Below are 17,498 nucleotides of genomic sequence, written 5' to 3' on the forward strand. Positions count from 1 at the left end.
ATTTGGCAACAGTACTCTTGTCTGTTACACCACCTACAGTGGGCCATCAGGGCTGCTCAACCATGCCTGCCCTCTGATGGTTGGGAGCTCCCTTCTTGCTGCTTCCTCCACACCTCCTTTGGGATTGATGGCTTCCCACCCACCAGGGACATTAATCCCCACCTCCCAGCTGGAGATAAATCACTTTATTGCAGCTTCTGTTGCAAGGAAGGGGTCCCTCAGGACACTTCCTTCTAAGGTTTCCACCAGTCTACAACCGGATGCCAGCCAGTGGCTGAAGGAGCCACAGGCTGCTAGTCGCAGTGCTTTGCAGTCATCACCTTTATCTGAAACTGATACAGAGAAACCCTCGTGATCAACAAAATCCTCTAAGGAGAGGGAAGATATGAAACAGTCTTCCAAGAAGGACATTCCGGTGGCCCCCATGTGAGCAGATTCCACCTGTTCTACTCGTGTGGCTGAAGCAGAGATTCTGGTGGGCCCTGAGCCCCAGTTTGCACCACATAGTGGAACCCAGAACTTAAATGGTAGCAGGTGGCCCTAGAGTGTAACCTACCTTCTCAGTCCCTTTATGGCCTCACAATACATGGACAACTTTATTCTCCAGTGGAATTGTAGCAGTTTTTTTCTACCACCTGGATGAGCTACATCATCTTTTAAGCACTTTCCCTGCTTTCTGCATTGCCCTTCAGGAGACATGGTTTCCAGCAATGCACACCCAGGCCCTTCGTGGATACATGGGAGGTTATAAGAATCATGCTACTTATGACAGGGCGTTGGGCGAAATTTGCACGTATATTCTGGACACTCTATGTAGTGAACTTGTCTCTCTTTATACACATTTGGAGCTTCTGGCTGTTCAGGTAAGAACAGTTCAGGATATTACCATCTGCAGTGTTTACCTTGTTCACAATGCTGAAGTGTCTCAGTACATATTGTTTACATTGGTTTCTCAGCTCCCCCCACCTTTCCTAATCGTGGGTGATTTCAATGCCAATAACACTTCATGGTGTGGAACTGTGATCACTGGCCACAGTAAAGACCTTGAAAACTTACTGGCACAACTTGGCCTTTGCCTCTTGAAAATTGGTACCCTCCACACACTTCATTGTGGGGCACAGAACTTTCCCGGCCATTGACCTTTCTATTTGTAGCCATCGTCTTCTCCCATCCATCCACTGGATGGTCTATGATGACCTATGTGGTAGTGACCTCTTTCCGATTTTCCTGTCCCTCCCTTGGCATCACTAGCATCATTCCCATTGCTGCCTGCCCAGATGGGCTCTCAACAGTGTTGACTGTGTGCTTTCACTTCTGCTGTCACCCTTGGCTCACCACTGTGTGAAGATATCAATGAGGCAGTCCAGAAAACAACCACAGCCATTCATTCAGCAGCCAATTTGGCAATCCCCTGTTCCTCGGGTGTGCCCCAACAGGGGACAGTACCACGGTGGTCATCAGAAATCACCATTAGAGGCCATAGATGGGCTCTCCAGCACCATAAGCGGTTCCCATTGAAGGAAAACTCAGTGCCTTTAAATGGCCACCATCTAATAAAATGACAAAAACAAAAATGTTGGGAACAGTACATTTCAACCATTAGCTCACGTACCTTCCCTTTGTGGGTTTGGGTGAAGATCAAACATTTCTACAAGTACGAGGCACCTGCAGGTATATCTGGTATTACCTGAAGTCACTGTCTACACTGACCCAGAAGCCATCGCCAAACATTTAGCTCTGCATTATGCTCGAGCCTCTGTGTCTGAGAATTATCAACCTACCTCGGATGTCCTAAAAAAGCAGATGGAGTGAAAGCAATTATCTTTCACTATACACCACCTGGAGCCATATAATACCCCAGTCAGTGAGTGGGAATTCGCCATTGTCTACCCCACTGCCCCAATAGAGCCCCAGGGCTGGACTGCATCCACAACGAAATGATCAAGCATCTATCAGTGGACTGTCAGCATCATATGCTTGCCATCTTGACCTTTATCTGGAATGAGGGTGAGTTCCCATTACAGTGGTGAGAAAGCATCATTGTCCCAGAACTGAAACTAGGTAAGCACCTCTAGAGAAAGAAAGTTATACCAAAATTAGTCCCACCAATGTTCTCTGTAAGTTGCCTAAATGCATGGTGATAGTGATGCCTATGTTGGGTCCTTGAGTCGCAGGGTCTTCTGTCTCTGTCACAGTGTGGTTTTCACCAAAGCCATTCCACTACTGATAATCTGGTTTACTTGGTGTTTACCATCCGAACAGCTTTTGCTCGACATCAACACCTTATAGCCATCTTCTTTAACCTGCAAAAGCCTTATTACAACAGCTATCTTCTTTGATCTGCAAAAGGCTTATGACATGAATCCTTGCTACTGTGTATAAGTGAGGTCTCTGGGGTCCACTCCTGCTTTTTATCCAGAACTTTGTTGCACTGTACTTTCTGGGTTTGTGTTAGTGCCTCCCATAGTACCCCCCATATCCAAGAGAATGAGGTCCTGCAGGGCTCTACATTCTCTTTCTAGTTGTCATCAATGGTCTAGCTGCAGCTGTGGGGTCCTTAGGATCACCTTCCTTGTATGCTGACGACTTTTGCCTCTACTATTGGTCCTCTAGTGTGGGTGTCACTGAACATCGACTGCAAGGCTCCATATGAAAGGCACAGGCATGGGCCCTCACCCATGGCTTTTGGTTTTCAGTTGCTAAGACTCGTGACATGCAATTCTGTCGATGTCGTACCATTCACCCACAACCAGAACAGTTTTACAGAACCCTGATACAATCCCATGTTTACTATGGGAATATGGGGTATGGTTTGCATCACCGTCAGCAGTGCAGGTATTGGATCCGATACACTACTACAGGGTTCGACTTGCAACAAGAGCCTTTCAACTAGCCCCGTAAACAACTTACTCTTGAAGGCTGGGGCCCTCAATTGTACGTCAGGTGCCAAGAACAGCTTGTCAGTTATGCTACACATTATCACAGCTGCCCTATGCATACAAACTACCATCTCCTCTTTCCAAACATGGAAATCCATCTCCCGCAGTGGTGGCCCAGATCAGGGATTATGATCACAATCCACAACTGATCCCTCCTCTTTGAACTCTAGTGGTTTCCTCTTCCGCCTGTTCTCTGGGCCCACTCAAATACACCTCCATGGTGCACCCCTCGGCTGTGGCTGACATATCACACTGTCCGAAAGCCTCGGTTCCTCCACAGACTCTCCACCACCAATTTTCATCCATCCTTGGCACATCCTGGGGTGCAGAAGTAATCTATACTGATGGATTAATGGTTGCTTGTCATGTTGGCTTTGCTTGTACTCATATGTGACATACCGAACTGCACTCCTTGCCAGATGGCTGTAGTGTTTTCCCTGCTAGTTGGTAACCATTTCTTGTGCTCTTGAGCATGTCTATTCCTGCACCAGTGGGCCCTTTCTCATCTGCAGCGATTACTTGAGCAGTTTGCAAGGTCTCGACCAGTGTTACCTTCCCCTTAGTGACCTTCGTCTGGACCTCGGGCCATGTTGGGATCCAGGAGAATCAACACACTGATAGTCTGGTTAAACCCGGCTAACAGCAAACTGACTCTTGAGATTGGTATTCTGGAAACAGTTATCTAATCAGTATTACGCCATCAAGTTTGAGGAAACTGGAATACAGAATGGCTCTCTCTGACGTCACCAAACAAACTATCATTGATAAAGGGACCTATGAATCTGTGGAAGTCCTCCATGCAGGCACCTTGGAAGGACTCTACCGTCCTTTGCTGGCTGTGAATTAGCCAAGCTTGACTGGCTCATGGTCATCTTCTGTGTTATGAGGACTCACCCCACTGTCACTATGTTTCCTGTTTGATAGTGGTCCACATTTTACTGGACTGTCCCAACCTAGCCATCCTGGGACAGACTCCTAACTCCCTGACTCACTACCCCTGGTGTTAGGAAATGATACCTCAATGGCTGACTTAGTTTTACGTTTTATTCATGAAGGGTGCTTTTACCACTCTATTTAAGCAAGGAAGGGCCACCTAACCATATTGGCCCATTCAGGGATTGGCAGAACACACTGTTGCATCCTCTGCCCAAACTGGGCTGCGGCTGTTTGGGCTTGGTGGTCCAGCCCATTCCTCACCCTACTTGCTCGTTTACTCTTCCTCCCTCTCTGGCATGGTCTCTTAGACTTGTTCGTCTTTTGTCTCTCTGTGCTTCTCTTGCCCTGCCTGTGTTGCTAGTCTTTCCTAGGCAATTTCTGAGTGAGGTTCCTCTTATAAGTATTGGAGGCTTCTGATTGCACTCTGCTTTCGGGGGGGGGGGGGGGGGGGGGGGGGCTTCATGGGACATCTTGCCTGACTTTCTTCCTCTGTCTCTTTTTCTTCTTTTTGTCCCATATCTCGCCTTTGTTGACTTATGATAGATCTTGGGGTTTTCTTCCACTGGGTTTCGCACAGTAGGTTCTCTGACCTACAGTCATGTAGACATGTCATGTTCAATGAAAACTTGGACTGATGACCTAGTAGTTTGGTCCCTTTATTTGTCCAGCCAACCAACCATCTATCTGATCAGTAGTATCCAGACACTTATTACTTGACATTAATACTGGTTGTGCCCACGTGTCTCTCTGTGATGACTTGAATTCTGCTGGAGACACATTAAATGAGGTGTCTGAATGTCTGTGGAGGAATGGCAGCCCATTCTTCCTCGGGAGTCACAACCAGAGAAGGTGGTAATGTTGGACACTGAGGTCTGGAGCAAATTCAGCATTCTAACTAATCTCAAAGGTGTTCCATTGATTTCAGGCCAGGACTATGGGAGGCCAATCTATTTAAGGAATGTTATTTTTCACAAATCATTGCCTCACAAAAGGTGCTTTATGGTAGAGTTCATTGTCATGTTGATAAAATCAGCCACCATCTGCAAACTGTTTCTCTACTGTAAGCAATACAAAGTGCTGTAAAACGTGTTCATATCTTCCCGCTTTTAGAACTTTCTTAAGTACAATAAGAGGACTGCACCCTAACCACCACCCCCATACAATCACTGTTGACACTACAAATGATGGCAGGTAACATTCTTCAGGCCTTATTCAAACCCAAACCCTTCCATCAGATTGCCACAGGGTACAGCATGATTCATCACTCCAAATCATGTGTGTCCAGTCATCTACTGTCTAGTGGCATCACACCTTACACCACCTCAAGTATCACTTTGCAGTGACTACAGAAATATGTGGCATATCAGGAGCTGCTTGACCATTTTGTCTGATTCTTTTTAACTCACTACGAGCAGTCATTGTGCTATCTGGACTGCTGGTAGCACTTGGGAATCACGAGAGATTCCTTCCCTTGATTTCATATGATTTTTTAATTTACCCAGCACAATGCTCAATGGTCCACATACATCAGCACATTAGATCTGCCTTCTGATTTTGGTTTAGCTGTGGTTGTTCTTTCATGTTTCCACTTCACAACCAAACCGCCAGCAGTTGGCGTGGGCAGCTTCTGAAAGGTTGAAATGTGCGTGATGGAGTTGTTACTCAGATGATGACCAAGATGCATACTGTCACTTCTCGTGACATCTGGTAGTCTTTTCTGCATTACATAGTGGTGTCTGGATACTTTTGATCAGATAGTGTCTATTAACGATCTTATTAATAATGCCATCCTACGTTACAATTTTTTCTCATGATACTAAATTTAGGAGAAAAGTAACAGCACAGGAAATTTTGCTAATTGTGTGTGTGTGTGTGTGTGTGTGTGTGTGTGTGTGTGTGTGTGTGTGTGTGTGTGTGTGTGCGTGCGTGATATGAGAGAGAGAAAGAGAGAGAGAGAGTTGATAAGAACCACATCAGAGGGAGCAATATGTGAAACTTTTGGCATACCATAATCTAGAAATCAGTGGGAATATCACTATCTGAGCATCTGATCAAACAGACTGGAGGTATCCAGTTAGATACCACTTGGAATCCTGTCATTGGTAAATTTTGTGCTGCATGTAATGGACATGTTTCTACAGTTTTACCAAATGAACATGACTGATCTGATGTCAATAAAAAGTGTTTTCACTAAGGAAGGCACTGGGAGTAGTACAGGACTTAACAGCAGAAGTGCATGTGCTCAAGTAAATCCTATACAGTGACTTACAATTACACCATGCATGCAACAGTGGGCTGAATGTAGTTTCATCACTATACACCTGTAAATGCTCACAAGACACTGTGTTAAAGTGTCAAAGCAGCAAGTTACTAAGGTCTAGCAGTTCCCCCAAAATTTCATGGAATGATCTACAGGCCTGAAAGTTTTCAATATTTTCTCAAGTTTGTGTTCAGGAGACTGGATGTAGCTGTTCACACAATTTCTAGCTGTCAACAAAAATTTTCATGCAAAAGAGGGTATACTGAAATGTTACTTCCCCAATTTGTTGCATTGTGGTCTATAGGATGTTCATGAATTAATACCACATATCTACAGTCACACTCTACAAACCACCATGAAATGCATGAAAGGATATTTCACATTGTACCAATTATTTGGGATTCTTCCAGTTTGATTTAGGTATGGAGTGTGGTAAGAATGATTGCCTAAATGCCTTTGTGTACTCAGTAAGTAGTGCACTCCATAACTTGTCTTTGGGATCCCTACAAGAGTGATACATAGAGACTGTAGTATATTCCGACACCCCTTACTTAAAGCTGGTTCTTGAAACCATGTAAGTAGGCTTTTGCGGTATAGTTTGCACCTATCTTTAAGTGTCTAACAGTTCAGTTTTTCCAGCATCTCCTACAATCTTTCCCATTAGTTAAACAAACCTGTGACCATTTGTGCTGCCTTTTTTTCCATATGATGAACAGCCCTCATTATTACTATTTGCAACAGGTCCCTCAAACTTGCACAATAATCTATAATGGATTGTCCGAGTATTTTGTACACAAAGTTGTCCCGTTTGAAGGTGTGCCTTGTAACCATGTACAACACTTGAATGTTATTTATAGATGTGTCATATATCAAGAATTTAGACATGATATCTAAGCAGTCTGTTACAGACAGGTGTGTAGTGACATGAAAGCACATTACAAGTTAACCAACTTTGAACATTGGGTGAATGTTGCAAGATACTTGATTCATAGCATATCAAACATTACACAAAAATTTGGATTTCCCCAGCCAAAACTGTGTAGGGTGGATCATCAGTATCAGTATCATGTTTCCACATGTGTAAACTGCCACACAGGATGACCTCAAGTTTCTTGTTAACAGAGTTCACAGGGCATTTGCAGAGCCATATGAGGTGATGGACAGTTTGTTGTGAGTCAGAGTGTTGCTGGTTTGAATTTGGGCCACCAGCGACCTATTTCTCCCAGGATTGTTCAGAGACAAATCCACTGCATAGGCTTCAGCAAGCAATTACTAACGCACCCCTTTACTGACACTTTGACTCAGAGCTCAGTCAGTGACATGCCTGCAAACATTGACAATGAACCAGAATGAGATTTTCACTCTGCAGCGGAGAACTTCTGTAAAGTTTGGAAGGTAGGAGACGAGATACTGGCAGAAGTAAAGCTGTGAGGACGGGGTGTGAGCCGTGCTTGGGTAGCTCAGTTGGTGGAGCACTTGCCCGTGAAAGGCAAAGGTCCCGAGTTCGAGTCTCGGTCTGGCACACAGTTTTAATCTGCCAGGAAGTTTCATTGACAATGAACCATTGAACTGTGACAGTGTCTATAGCAAATGATTTTGGTCAGATGTGGGTCCAAGGCATGCCCATTTCCCTCGGTGGCATCCCAGATGTTTTCAGTAGGATTGAGGTAAGGTGACATGAGGGGCCACACAAGCACCTTTTTCGAACCATTCTAAAACAATTCAAAAGTGATGAGATGATGCATTGTTTTGGTGAAGGTGCAGACTGCATGTAGGACACTAGAGGATATGAAATGGAGGTACAAATTGTATAGCAAGTTTTGAGTTTCTTCACCAGTGAGAGACAATGCCAAACACATCACGGCCCTATTTCATTCCATGAAAGTATACACCATAAGTGAATACCTCCAGTTACCATAAGTGAATAACTCCAGTTACCAGCCTCAGCAGTGACCTCTTGGCAAGCAGGATGAATTGCCTCATGTGGTGTTTGACATGCTCTTAATCTGTCATTTGCATGTACTGATGTGTACTGTGACTCATCAGCAGTGGAACATCCTATGGTAATATTTATCCACACAGGCTGATCTGTGTGTTATATGTCAGACAGTGAGCATAGGAGATGTGGTAGTTTTTCAAAGTTCAGAGCATGCTTGCTTTTGGAAATGGACTGTGCTGTGTGTCAGGTACTCATGATCTGATCACTGTCAAATGAGTTCATGTGAGTTGTTTTGGCTATTCTTCACGCAACTGTCATGCCAAGAGCCATTACAAGGTTTGATAACATCACAGTCACATTACATTCTGAACTATTCCATTCAACTTGGGAACAGGATCACTTTCTGTGCAATGCAACATTTATCTGCAGTTTAATTGCCAATAAGAGTGTATCAGAATCAGAATAACTTCCTGAAAAGGAGTTTCTGTGTATCTTATTTACTCAGTGGAAAATATGTTGTGAAAATTTTACAATACTTTTAAAGTTAGTTTTTCAAACAAAAGGTAATTTTTATAAATTTCCACATGTTCATTATATTCTAAGTGATGTATGAAGCTAGCTATTTATGTGTTGTTATTTTCAGCAGTGACAATTACACAGTCTGAACAGCCACGATATCTTCAAAGATTCTATTCATACCTCAAGTTCCTAACGTCTCTCCTTGTTCAAAAGACGCCAGTGAAGAAAGGTAAAATATCCAAGTTTTAAATATTGATTTTTGCTTAATGTATTTGTTACATGTCAGATAAAAAGTTCTGCCAGATATGAATATGAGGTGCGTGAGAAAAGAAATGAGGGTGACAATACTGCAAGAAATTTCACAACACTGTGTTGTTCTACTTGTGCAGACTGATGTGTTCATTCCTTCCAGATGCTCAGTCCAAGTTTCAGCTCCATGATTTTTGAGAATGCCATCAGTGAAGTTGTGTTTTTGTTGTGTGTTATGAAAACGGAACAGCAGAATTTAGTGCAACTTTATGCCATCAAGTATTGTGTTAAGCTTGGGGAATCCGCAAGTATCACCTTTGAGAGTTGAAACAGGCCTATGAGGATTATTCTGTATGAAGAGCACAAGTTTTTCGCAGGCACAGATTATTTTTGGAAGGCTGAGAACACATTGAAGATGAACCTCACTCAAGGAGACCTTCAACTTCAAAAGCTAGTGACAATGTCAAACATGCCAACACTGTTGTGAGATTGTTCCTCCAGGACAAACTGTGAATCAAGTGTTTTACAAAGATGTCCTTGAAAGGTTCAGGAAAAGGGTGAATTGAGTGAGACCAGAGATTGCAGAAAATTGGATGATCTGTGATGACAACACCCCGTGTCACACAACCACTTCCATTACAGAATGCATTCCTGTTATTCCACAGTCCCTCTTTTCACCTCATCTGAGTTGTCCTGACTTTTTTATCCCAAAGTTGAAAAATGTCTTAAAGGACATCATTTTGGGACTCTGAAGAACATTCAAAAAAGTGTTATCGACATGATAAAACCTGGACCACGGGCTTTTCTGCATTCTCGGCACCGGTTGGGTCAATCAGGCATGAGCGGAACCGGTGCAATGGCACTTGGTGGGGAGGAGACGCCAGTGCAGGGCCTTGGCGTCTCGTCTTGGTGTGGCCTGTTTATTCCATCTGCCGCCACTGACCTGCCTCCATTGGTGCGCTTCATCTTATTCTTGTTGTGTTCCATGCGGTGCTGAGTTGGAAACCACAATCCTGGTTGATCAGGTTATCACTGACCCATATCTCCACTCCTCTTTAATAATAGAGTCCCAGAAACCATTCGTTGTACACAGTCTCTTGGTTTCTTCAAATTGAAACATGTGTTCTTCACTGAGGCCATGCTCTGCTACCACATTTTTATTTTTGTGCCTGGTGGACGCTTCTCACATGTTCAGAGGTGCGTTGTGTGACGCAACACTGTGTCTGTCCAATATATTGTTTCCCCTATTCACAGGAAATGCTGTAGACACCTTGTGTACTTAGACGCAAGTTGTCCTTCATTGAGCCCAGCATATTTCTGATTTTTGCTGGAGGGCGGAAGATGGTTTTTATCTTGTTCTTCTCCAGTATCCTGACAATCTTGGCCATGGGCGGCCCTGCGTATGGGGAGGAATGCCAGACCTTTGTTGTTCTCTTCTTCCTGAAGGTCCTCCCCCTTCTTCTTCTTGCTAATCTTGAGAGCGCATCTAATCTGTGTTTCAGTGTATCCATTCTTCTGGAAGGTTTTCTTCAGCTGCTGAATCTCAGTAGATAAATTGTCCTTGTAGCATATGTCATGATCTCTGTGGACAAGGGTAGTGAGCACAGATTTCTGTTGTGCTGGGTGATGGCAGCTGTTGGCATTGAGGTACAGGTCTGTGTGTGTTTTCTTTTGGTAGACCAAGTGTCCCAGTATGCCATCCATTTTCTTCTTTATTAGGATATTGAGGAAGGGTTGGCACCCATTTTCTTCCAATTCCATTGTTAACTTGATGTTCTCGTTTATGCTGTTCAGATGGTTGAGAAATTTCATTAGAGTGTCCTCGCTGTGTATCGTCCATGTACCGATAAAAGACCTTGGGTTTAATGCGTGCTGTTTCCAAGGCCATATCCTCAAAGTATTCCGTGTACAGTTTAGCGATAGATGGTGCCAATGGGGATCCCATAGTAACTCCATCCACCTGTTGGTAAAGCTTGCCCTAAACTGGAAATATGTGGTCTTGAGTGCCTGGTGGAATAGTTCCACTTTACCTTTGTTGAAACGATTCTCCAGTAGTACCCTCGTGAAGCAGGATGTAATGTCAAAGCTGTTTGGCTATGTCATAGGTATGAGAATTGATCATGTCTACTATCAGGCGTAGTGGTACCACCCTCTTGTGTATCTTGGGGAGGCCGTATAATTGTGGTGGAAGTGGAGCTCTGGGGTAAGGCCTTTTTATCAGGATCTGGTCCAGGCCTGAGTTGTTGAGAAGACCAAAGGTCTTTTTAGTCACAAGTGTTGCAGGGTCTTAGCAGCACCGTCACGTTCCCTGTGTCTGCTGGTAGAATGACAGTATCCTCATCTTCTCTGAGGTGGCCGTGCAGACCAACACACAGTGCACCCACAATCAAGCCAAGATTGCACAAAGATCCTGCAAAACCAGAGCAGACATGTCTGGTCTGCTCCCCTTGAATTGTGGCTAAAACAGTTGAAAATGCTGAGTGCTTTCAGGGACCACAGATGCCCAGATACCTCACTGTGCTTTTGAGAATGGTGTCCCTCATCCTCAACTTTGGAGCACTTAAAACTGAATGGGAATGGTCAAAAAGGATGCACACAGACCACCTTGTTTAAAGATGTTGGATGTGGTGCACCATGAAGGACTTAGGCTGGCCACTGGAGGCTTTCAAAAACAGCCGCATACCGAGCCTATGTGTTGAGGCTGGTAAGCTGTCGCTCCACATTAGGTGACAACACTTCATGATGCAACAGGCCTATAAAACACAGTCCACACCATACACACCTGCTTCCCATACTGTTTATTGGCAACCAATGGAAAGGCTCTTTCATATTGGACAGTGAGCAACTGGGCACTAAGAGATTCACATGAAAGATTGCTTGTAAGAGATGGGTGTGGCTTGTTTTAATGCCCGGAATTATTTTCGTCTTGATGAATTTTAAGAAAGGTTGAACTCCCAATTTTACATTTCAGTTTCTGTTTTTTAACATTTTAGATAGGCATTAAGGTTTCACAGTTGTTTATACTGATGCCTGACAACAAGTGGTCTCCGTTGGCTATTTAGTCATGTTCCTCAATGGTGTCTTCAGGATTCACCTTCCCCATACCCATACTTTATTTTCTGCTGAGATCCATGTGATCCTGAAGGCATTACAGGAGATGAGGTCTCATCACAACAAAAAATTTGTCATCTGCTCTGATTCCCTTAGTGCCCTACAATCATTGCAGCACATGTACCCAGCATAGAAATTGGTCCAGCTGATACACTACCAACTGTACTTCCTACAGCAGCAAGGGAAAAAGGTGTCATTCTGCTTGGCAACAGGACACTTGGGAATTTGAGGAAATGAATAGGCCGACAAAGCTGCCAAGGAGGCCTGCACGGAATGTAACATTACAGAATGAACCATTCCCCTGCAGGCTGTCATTTCACTGCTGGGTTGCAGATCCATGCAGTTCTGGGAGGAGAAGTCACTGATGGACAATAAGCTGTGATTGGTAAGGACAACTATCCAGGTATGGTAATCCTCATGCTGGTTGCTCCAGTGGGATGAGGTGGCTCTGACCAACCTCCAAATTGGGCAGAATCCCCTAACACAGGGATTTTTACTCAAATGAGAGGATCCCCCTATTTGTGATGCCTGTGGCATGCAAGTCAGTATATGCCACATTTTAACTAAGTGAATTTTTCTGCCCTTTGTTTTAACTGATGATGAGACAAGTGTGGTCAAACTTTTAAAATTTTGTGAAATGTCTGGACTCTGGCCTAAGCTTTTAGGCTGGAGATTTTAGTGTGTTGCAGGGTGGCTGGCTCATGCTCTTTTATTCTAGCAGTCAACCAGCTGCAGTTGTCCGTTGCCTTCTTTTAGTTCTTTTCCATTTTTACCATGTGATTTTCATTGTTTTGTGTGTGAATGTGTGTGTGCACAAGTTTTTGGATTGTGTGTTCTTACATTTTTATTTGTGGTTTTCATTTTAGTAATTTTATAGTCTTCCTTCACACTAGTTTCATTACATTTTAGTACAGCTGCTAAGGCCCATGAAACTTTATCACCACCACCACTACCATCATTACCACTACCATTGATCATCGTCGTCGTCGTCGTCATCATCATCATCATCATCATCATCATCATCATCATCATCATGTTTCAGTTTTATTAGAAGCTTGTGACGATGTAAGTTTCACTGTTTTTGTGACTTTGGCCATTATTTTATCAATGGAATGTAAACCACCCTTCACACACAAGGCTTGTTGATGTATGATGCAGTGGATTTGGAGACTAATAATTTATTCGCACCATATTGGGATAACCACCAGTCATTATCAAAACAATTTTGGCAAAAGCTATTTCTTTCTCAGTTAGCAAATTTTTAACAACTGTACAAATATCTGTGCCCTTCCTTAGTAGTTGCTGGCAACAATATTATCACAAACAATCCTGCTTTGATATCGTTTACAACACAGTATCGAACAAACAGATAAATGAGCAGAGTTAGTTACATTTGTACTTTTGCAAGACACAGCGAAATATAAAGACAGAATTTGATCTTGTAAATTTGTTCTTCTTTTTCATTCACTGCCAGTTTTAGAATTCTGACTTTTATAGTGTTTCTAGATAAAGGAGTATCTTTGATGTGCTGTGTTATCTTAGCTTTATTTTTCAAAATTTTCAAATAGTGATGGGGGAATTGCTAACCAGGCTTCCTTCAAAAATTCCTCATCCCTGAAAGATTTGCCTTGCCGGGCTATGACAGTTGCAGCTAAGAAATCTGCTGCATGGGTATGACAATCTTTGCAAACATACTTAATCATAGATATCAACCATCTGTTCCTGTCTTAAATAGCACATGCACTGAATTCCTTTTGCTCTGGTTTTCTTTTTTGCGAAAGAGATTTGTGATTTGTTTAATAGAGCTTTTTTACAGGTGACATTCTACATACCACTGCCCCAGAACATAAAACACACACTGCTTCATTGCCTTTATTAATCATGCCATATAACTCAGTCCACCAACTTTCAAATTCTCTGTTAGGCTTATCCTGATTCATTGTCAACCTGCCATGTTCAATAATACTCACAAATTTAAAGATAGTACTAACTATGTGTTATTGCAGCACATGACATAAACATGCAACAAGCAGATGAACACAGTTTGGCCTCGACAATTTGGCAGTACAGTAATTGTCAGTAGAGATCAGAAGTCATCGTTTTAACAGCTGCCAACCTGTGCAATCTAACAGTGGATTATGGTGTATTGATACTAATGCAGTTGAGTGTGCTGTGACTCACAGGGAATGAGCAAGAACGAATATATGCCACCTAAAACTTCTGTGACGCTTCGGCACTGATAGCCTGTTTGTGATGAACTTCAGTTCTATGGATTCAAACACAGACAAACAAATGAACAGTTTTGATTAGATAGGCCTACCTAAATTCCTCATTCCATGCCACACCCTGTTTTTTTTTTCCACTAATGGCACATGTGTCATTTGTTCATTATCCATGGGCTAGGTTGTTATCAGTGTGAAGCACTGGACAGACACCTTTTTCTTGACTGTGTTCAGTCATCAATAGTTGACAGAGAAACAACATGTGCCATCCATCTGCTTCACAAGAACCATAGGAGAGGACCAAGGAGTGTGTGAAGGGTCAGTGGTGTCATCACCCACAGCATCCTCCCCACATCCCAGATTATCCATTCCTCATCTAGCAACAACTTATATGTGCTCTCGGTAGTTGGTGGGTGGTCCCTGGTGTTGATATGGTGTTTTACCAGGGGCTGTTTGGTCTGTCTTTTCTACATCTACATCTACATCTATACTCCGTGAGCCACCTTACGGTGTGTGGCGGAGGGTACTTATTGTACCACTATCTGATCCCCCCTTCCCTGTTCCATTCACGAATTGTGCGTGGAAAGAACGACTGCTTGTAAGTCTCCGTATTTGCTCTAATTTCTCGGATCTTTTCGTTGTGATCATTACGCGAGATATATGTGGGCGGTAGTAATATGTTTCCCATCTCTTCCCGGAATGTGCTCTCTCGTAATTTCGATAATAAACCTCTCCGTATTGCGTAACGCCTTTCTTGAAGTGTCCGCCACTGGAGCTTGTTCAGCATCTCCGTAACGCTCTCGCGCTGACTAAATGTCCCCATGACGAATCGCGCTGCTTTTCGCTGGATCATGTCTATCTCTTCTATTAATCCAACCTGGTAAGGGTCCCATACTGATGAGCAATACTCAAGAATCGGACGAACAAGCGTTTTGTAAGCTACTTCTTTCGTCGATGAGTCACATTTTCTTAGAATTCTTCCTATGAATCTCAACCTGGCGCCTGCTTTTCCCACTATTTGTTTTATGTGATCATTCCACTTCAGATCACTCCGGATAGTAACTCCTAAGTATTTTACGGTCGTTACCGCTTCCAATGATTTACCACCTATGGCATAATCGTACTGGAATGGATTTCTGCCCCTATGTATGCGCATTATATTACATTTATCTACGTTTAGGGAAAGCTGCCAGCTGTCGCACCATGCATTAATCCTCTGCAGGTCCTCCTGGAGTACGTACGAGTCTTCTGATGTTGCTACTTTCTTGTATACAAAAACTGATGTGCAATGGCCGACACTCGCCTACATTTTTCCTCAATCAGACCAGATCCAATTGGCAGTTCAATAGCAGGCTCCTCCACTGTTTTTTCTGTAGTGGCTGCAGAGTATGATTCTTTGTCAATGGCACTAATCTGCCCTTCCTGGACTGTTTCAGCTGTTCCAACACACATCCTTTTAGGGATGAGATGTGACTGCGTGTGACAATTAGCAATCCAAAAAAGTTCTCCTTGACTACCTGCAGTGCTTATGGTCATCACTGGCATGTACATTTATTTTGTGAACCTCAGTAACCCTTTTGAATCTGAACCTGAGTAACCCTTCTGAATCAACAAAAGTGTCACAGTTTAACTTAGCATCTAGAGTGCTGACTGGAACTCGTCTCATTGATGATGGTGGGGTAATAATGTCTTTAACACCAAACAGCTGCCCAGAGAAACCTTGTGCTTATTGGAGTAACTTTGCCAGTCTGTAGCTCTAATCTTCACAGTTTGTGACTGCTTGTGATGCCTGCTAAAAGTTTCATATGAGAATAACATTGTGACGACTTTCTGTTAAAATGACAAATTTGAAGGGCTGCATTCAGTCAGTGAAAGTTATTCTTGCAACATATGTTCCTGTTGGCTGGTTGTATTTCCCACTTGCGGTCTTCAGCACAATTGCTTTTGTATCACTGAATATAGTCTTTAGCTGTTGATAAGCATTTGACATTCCAAAAAGAAAAGTGCGAGTTGAATATCACCTGGGCAGGTTGGCTGTTGAAGATGATGTCAGTAAGACTTCCTGACATTTTAGTAACAATTGTTCATGGAGGATTTTCATCTGTGATGGCATCACCTCCATTGATGGTGACCTCACTTAATTTTTGTGAAGTTTGTTGTTAGATGGCTGCTGATACCTCTGCACGGTGATAGGGAACGGTTCTGGTGAATTCGGGAATGACCTTGTCCAGGGCACAGTGGTGGACTTGCTCCCACAGGTCAACTGTAATCTGCTCCAGTTGGCTTGCACCATAATAACCAAATGTTTTCTTCAATTCAGCCTGGAATTTGCACCTGCTTTTGAGCTTCTCTTTGTTGTTCTTGAATCACTGCTGGTTTGTGCTGTCCAAGTAAAAGTACACATTTTCCAAACACATCATGTCCTCTCAGCTGTTGTATTTGGTAATTCAGTTGCATCCTTTCAACAATTTAGTGTCCCCAGAAAACGCTTACAGATGCCTGATGTGCAGCTCACTTCTGTTTTCAAATCCATTGGGTTCCTGAACACACGTACCACGGGAACGGTTTAGTGCCGCTATTCCCTTTCAAGTCTATGTAGGTGACAGCATTTGTGCTGCCTTAGTGGACTTACAGTGATATAAATATTTTAAAGTACCTACCATCTCGACCAAACAGTGTTACACACAGGTAAGTTCAAATCTGAAAGCAGTGTTGTCAATAAGATGATACAGACACCAACGTACAGAAAGCACAGAAAAGCCTCCTGGACAGTGTGTGTATCTGTTTATACCAACATAGAATATTTCAGAATATAAAAACATTACAAACATTTTAAATTTTGAGTACTTTCCAGAACTGGTAAATACTAAATAACATAAAACTGGTGGTAGTTGGATCTGAACTGGCAACCTGCAGCACACCAGTCCGTGATGCTAACATCTACATGCAGCATGGCTCATGGCAGTATTACCTGATATTGTGAGGTTTCTACTTTACACTTACCTATCCCTCTCCAATCCACTGTCTCTCGTAACTACCATCATGTTTTCTATTGTTGTCTTTGTTTTCATTTGCCCCTAATATTTGCTAGTTCTTTCCTTTTCCACCGTTACTTTCCAAATTTTCCTGCATGCTGTTTCATATTCTGCTCACCCTTGTTACTGTGTGCATTGCATCTTTTAACTTCTCATTATATCAGATCTCATCTGTTTCTGGTATCTCCTTGTTCATTTGGAAAATGTCTTTTTTAATCTACTGTCCTGAGTGACGAATTGGTCTAACCTGTCAATAGTTTTATTTTATCCAATACTTCTTCTGTTACA

General features: G+C 43.0%; 1 protein-coding gene across 1 annotated transcript in view; it reads left to right on the forward strand.

Moving 5' to 3' along the window:
- The window catches only part of LOC126470466 (zinc finger FYVE domain-containing protein 26), a 370,429-nt gene that overhangs the window by 121,883 nt on the left and 231,048 nt on the right, over positions 1-17,498 (forward strand). Inside the window, exon 14 of the mRNA XM_050098326.1 lies at positions 8,718-8,822. Within this exon, the coding sequence (XP_049954283.1) occupies positions 8,718-8,822 (105 nt within the window). The remainder of the gene's footprint in view (positions 1-8,717; positions 8,823-17,498) is intronic.

Source organism: Schistocerca serialis, chromosome 3 (genome assembly GCF_023864345.2).
Source record: "Schistocerca serialis cubense isolate TAMUIC-IGC-003099 chromosome 3, iqSchSeri2.2, whole genome shotgun sequence".
In the NCBI taxonomy this organism is placed as follows: Eukaryota; Metazoa; Arthropoda; class Insecta; order Orthoptera; family Acrididae; genus Schistocerca; species Schistocerca serialis.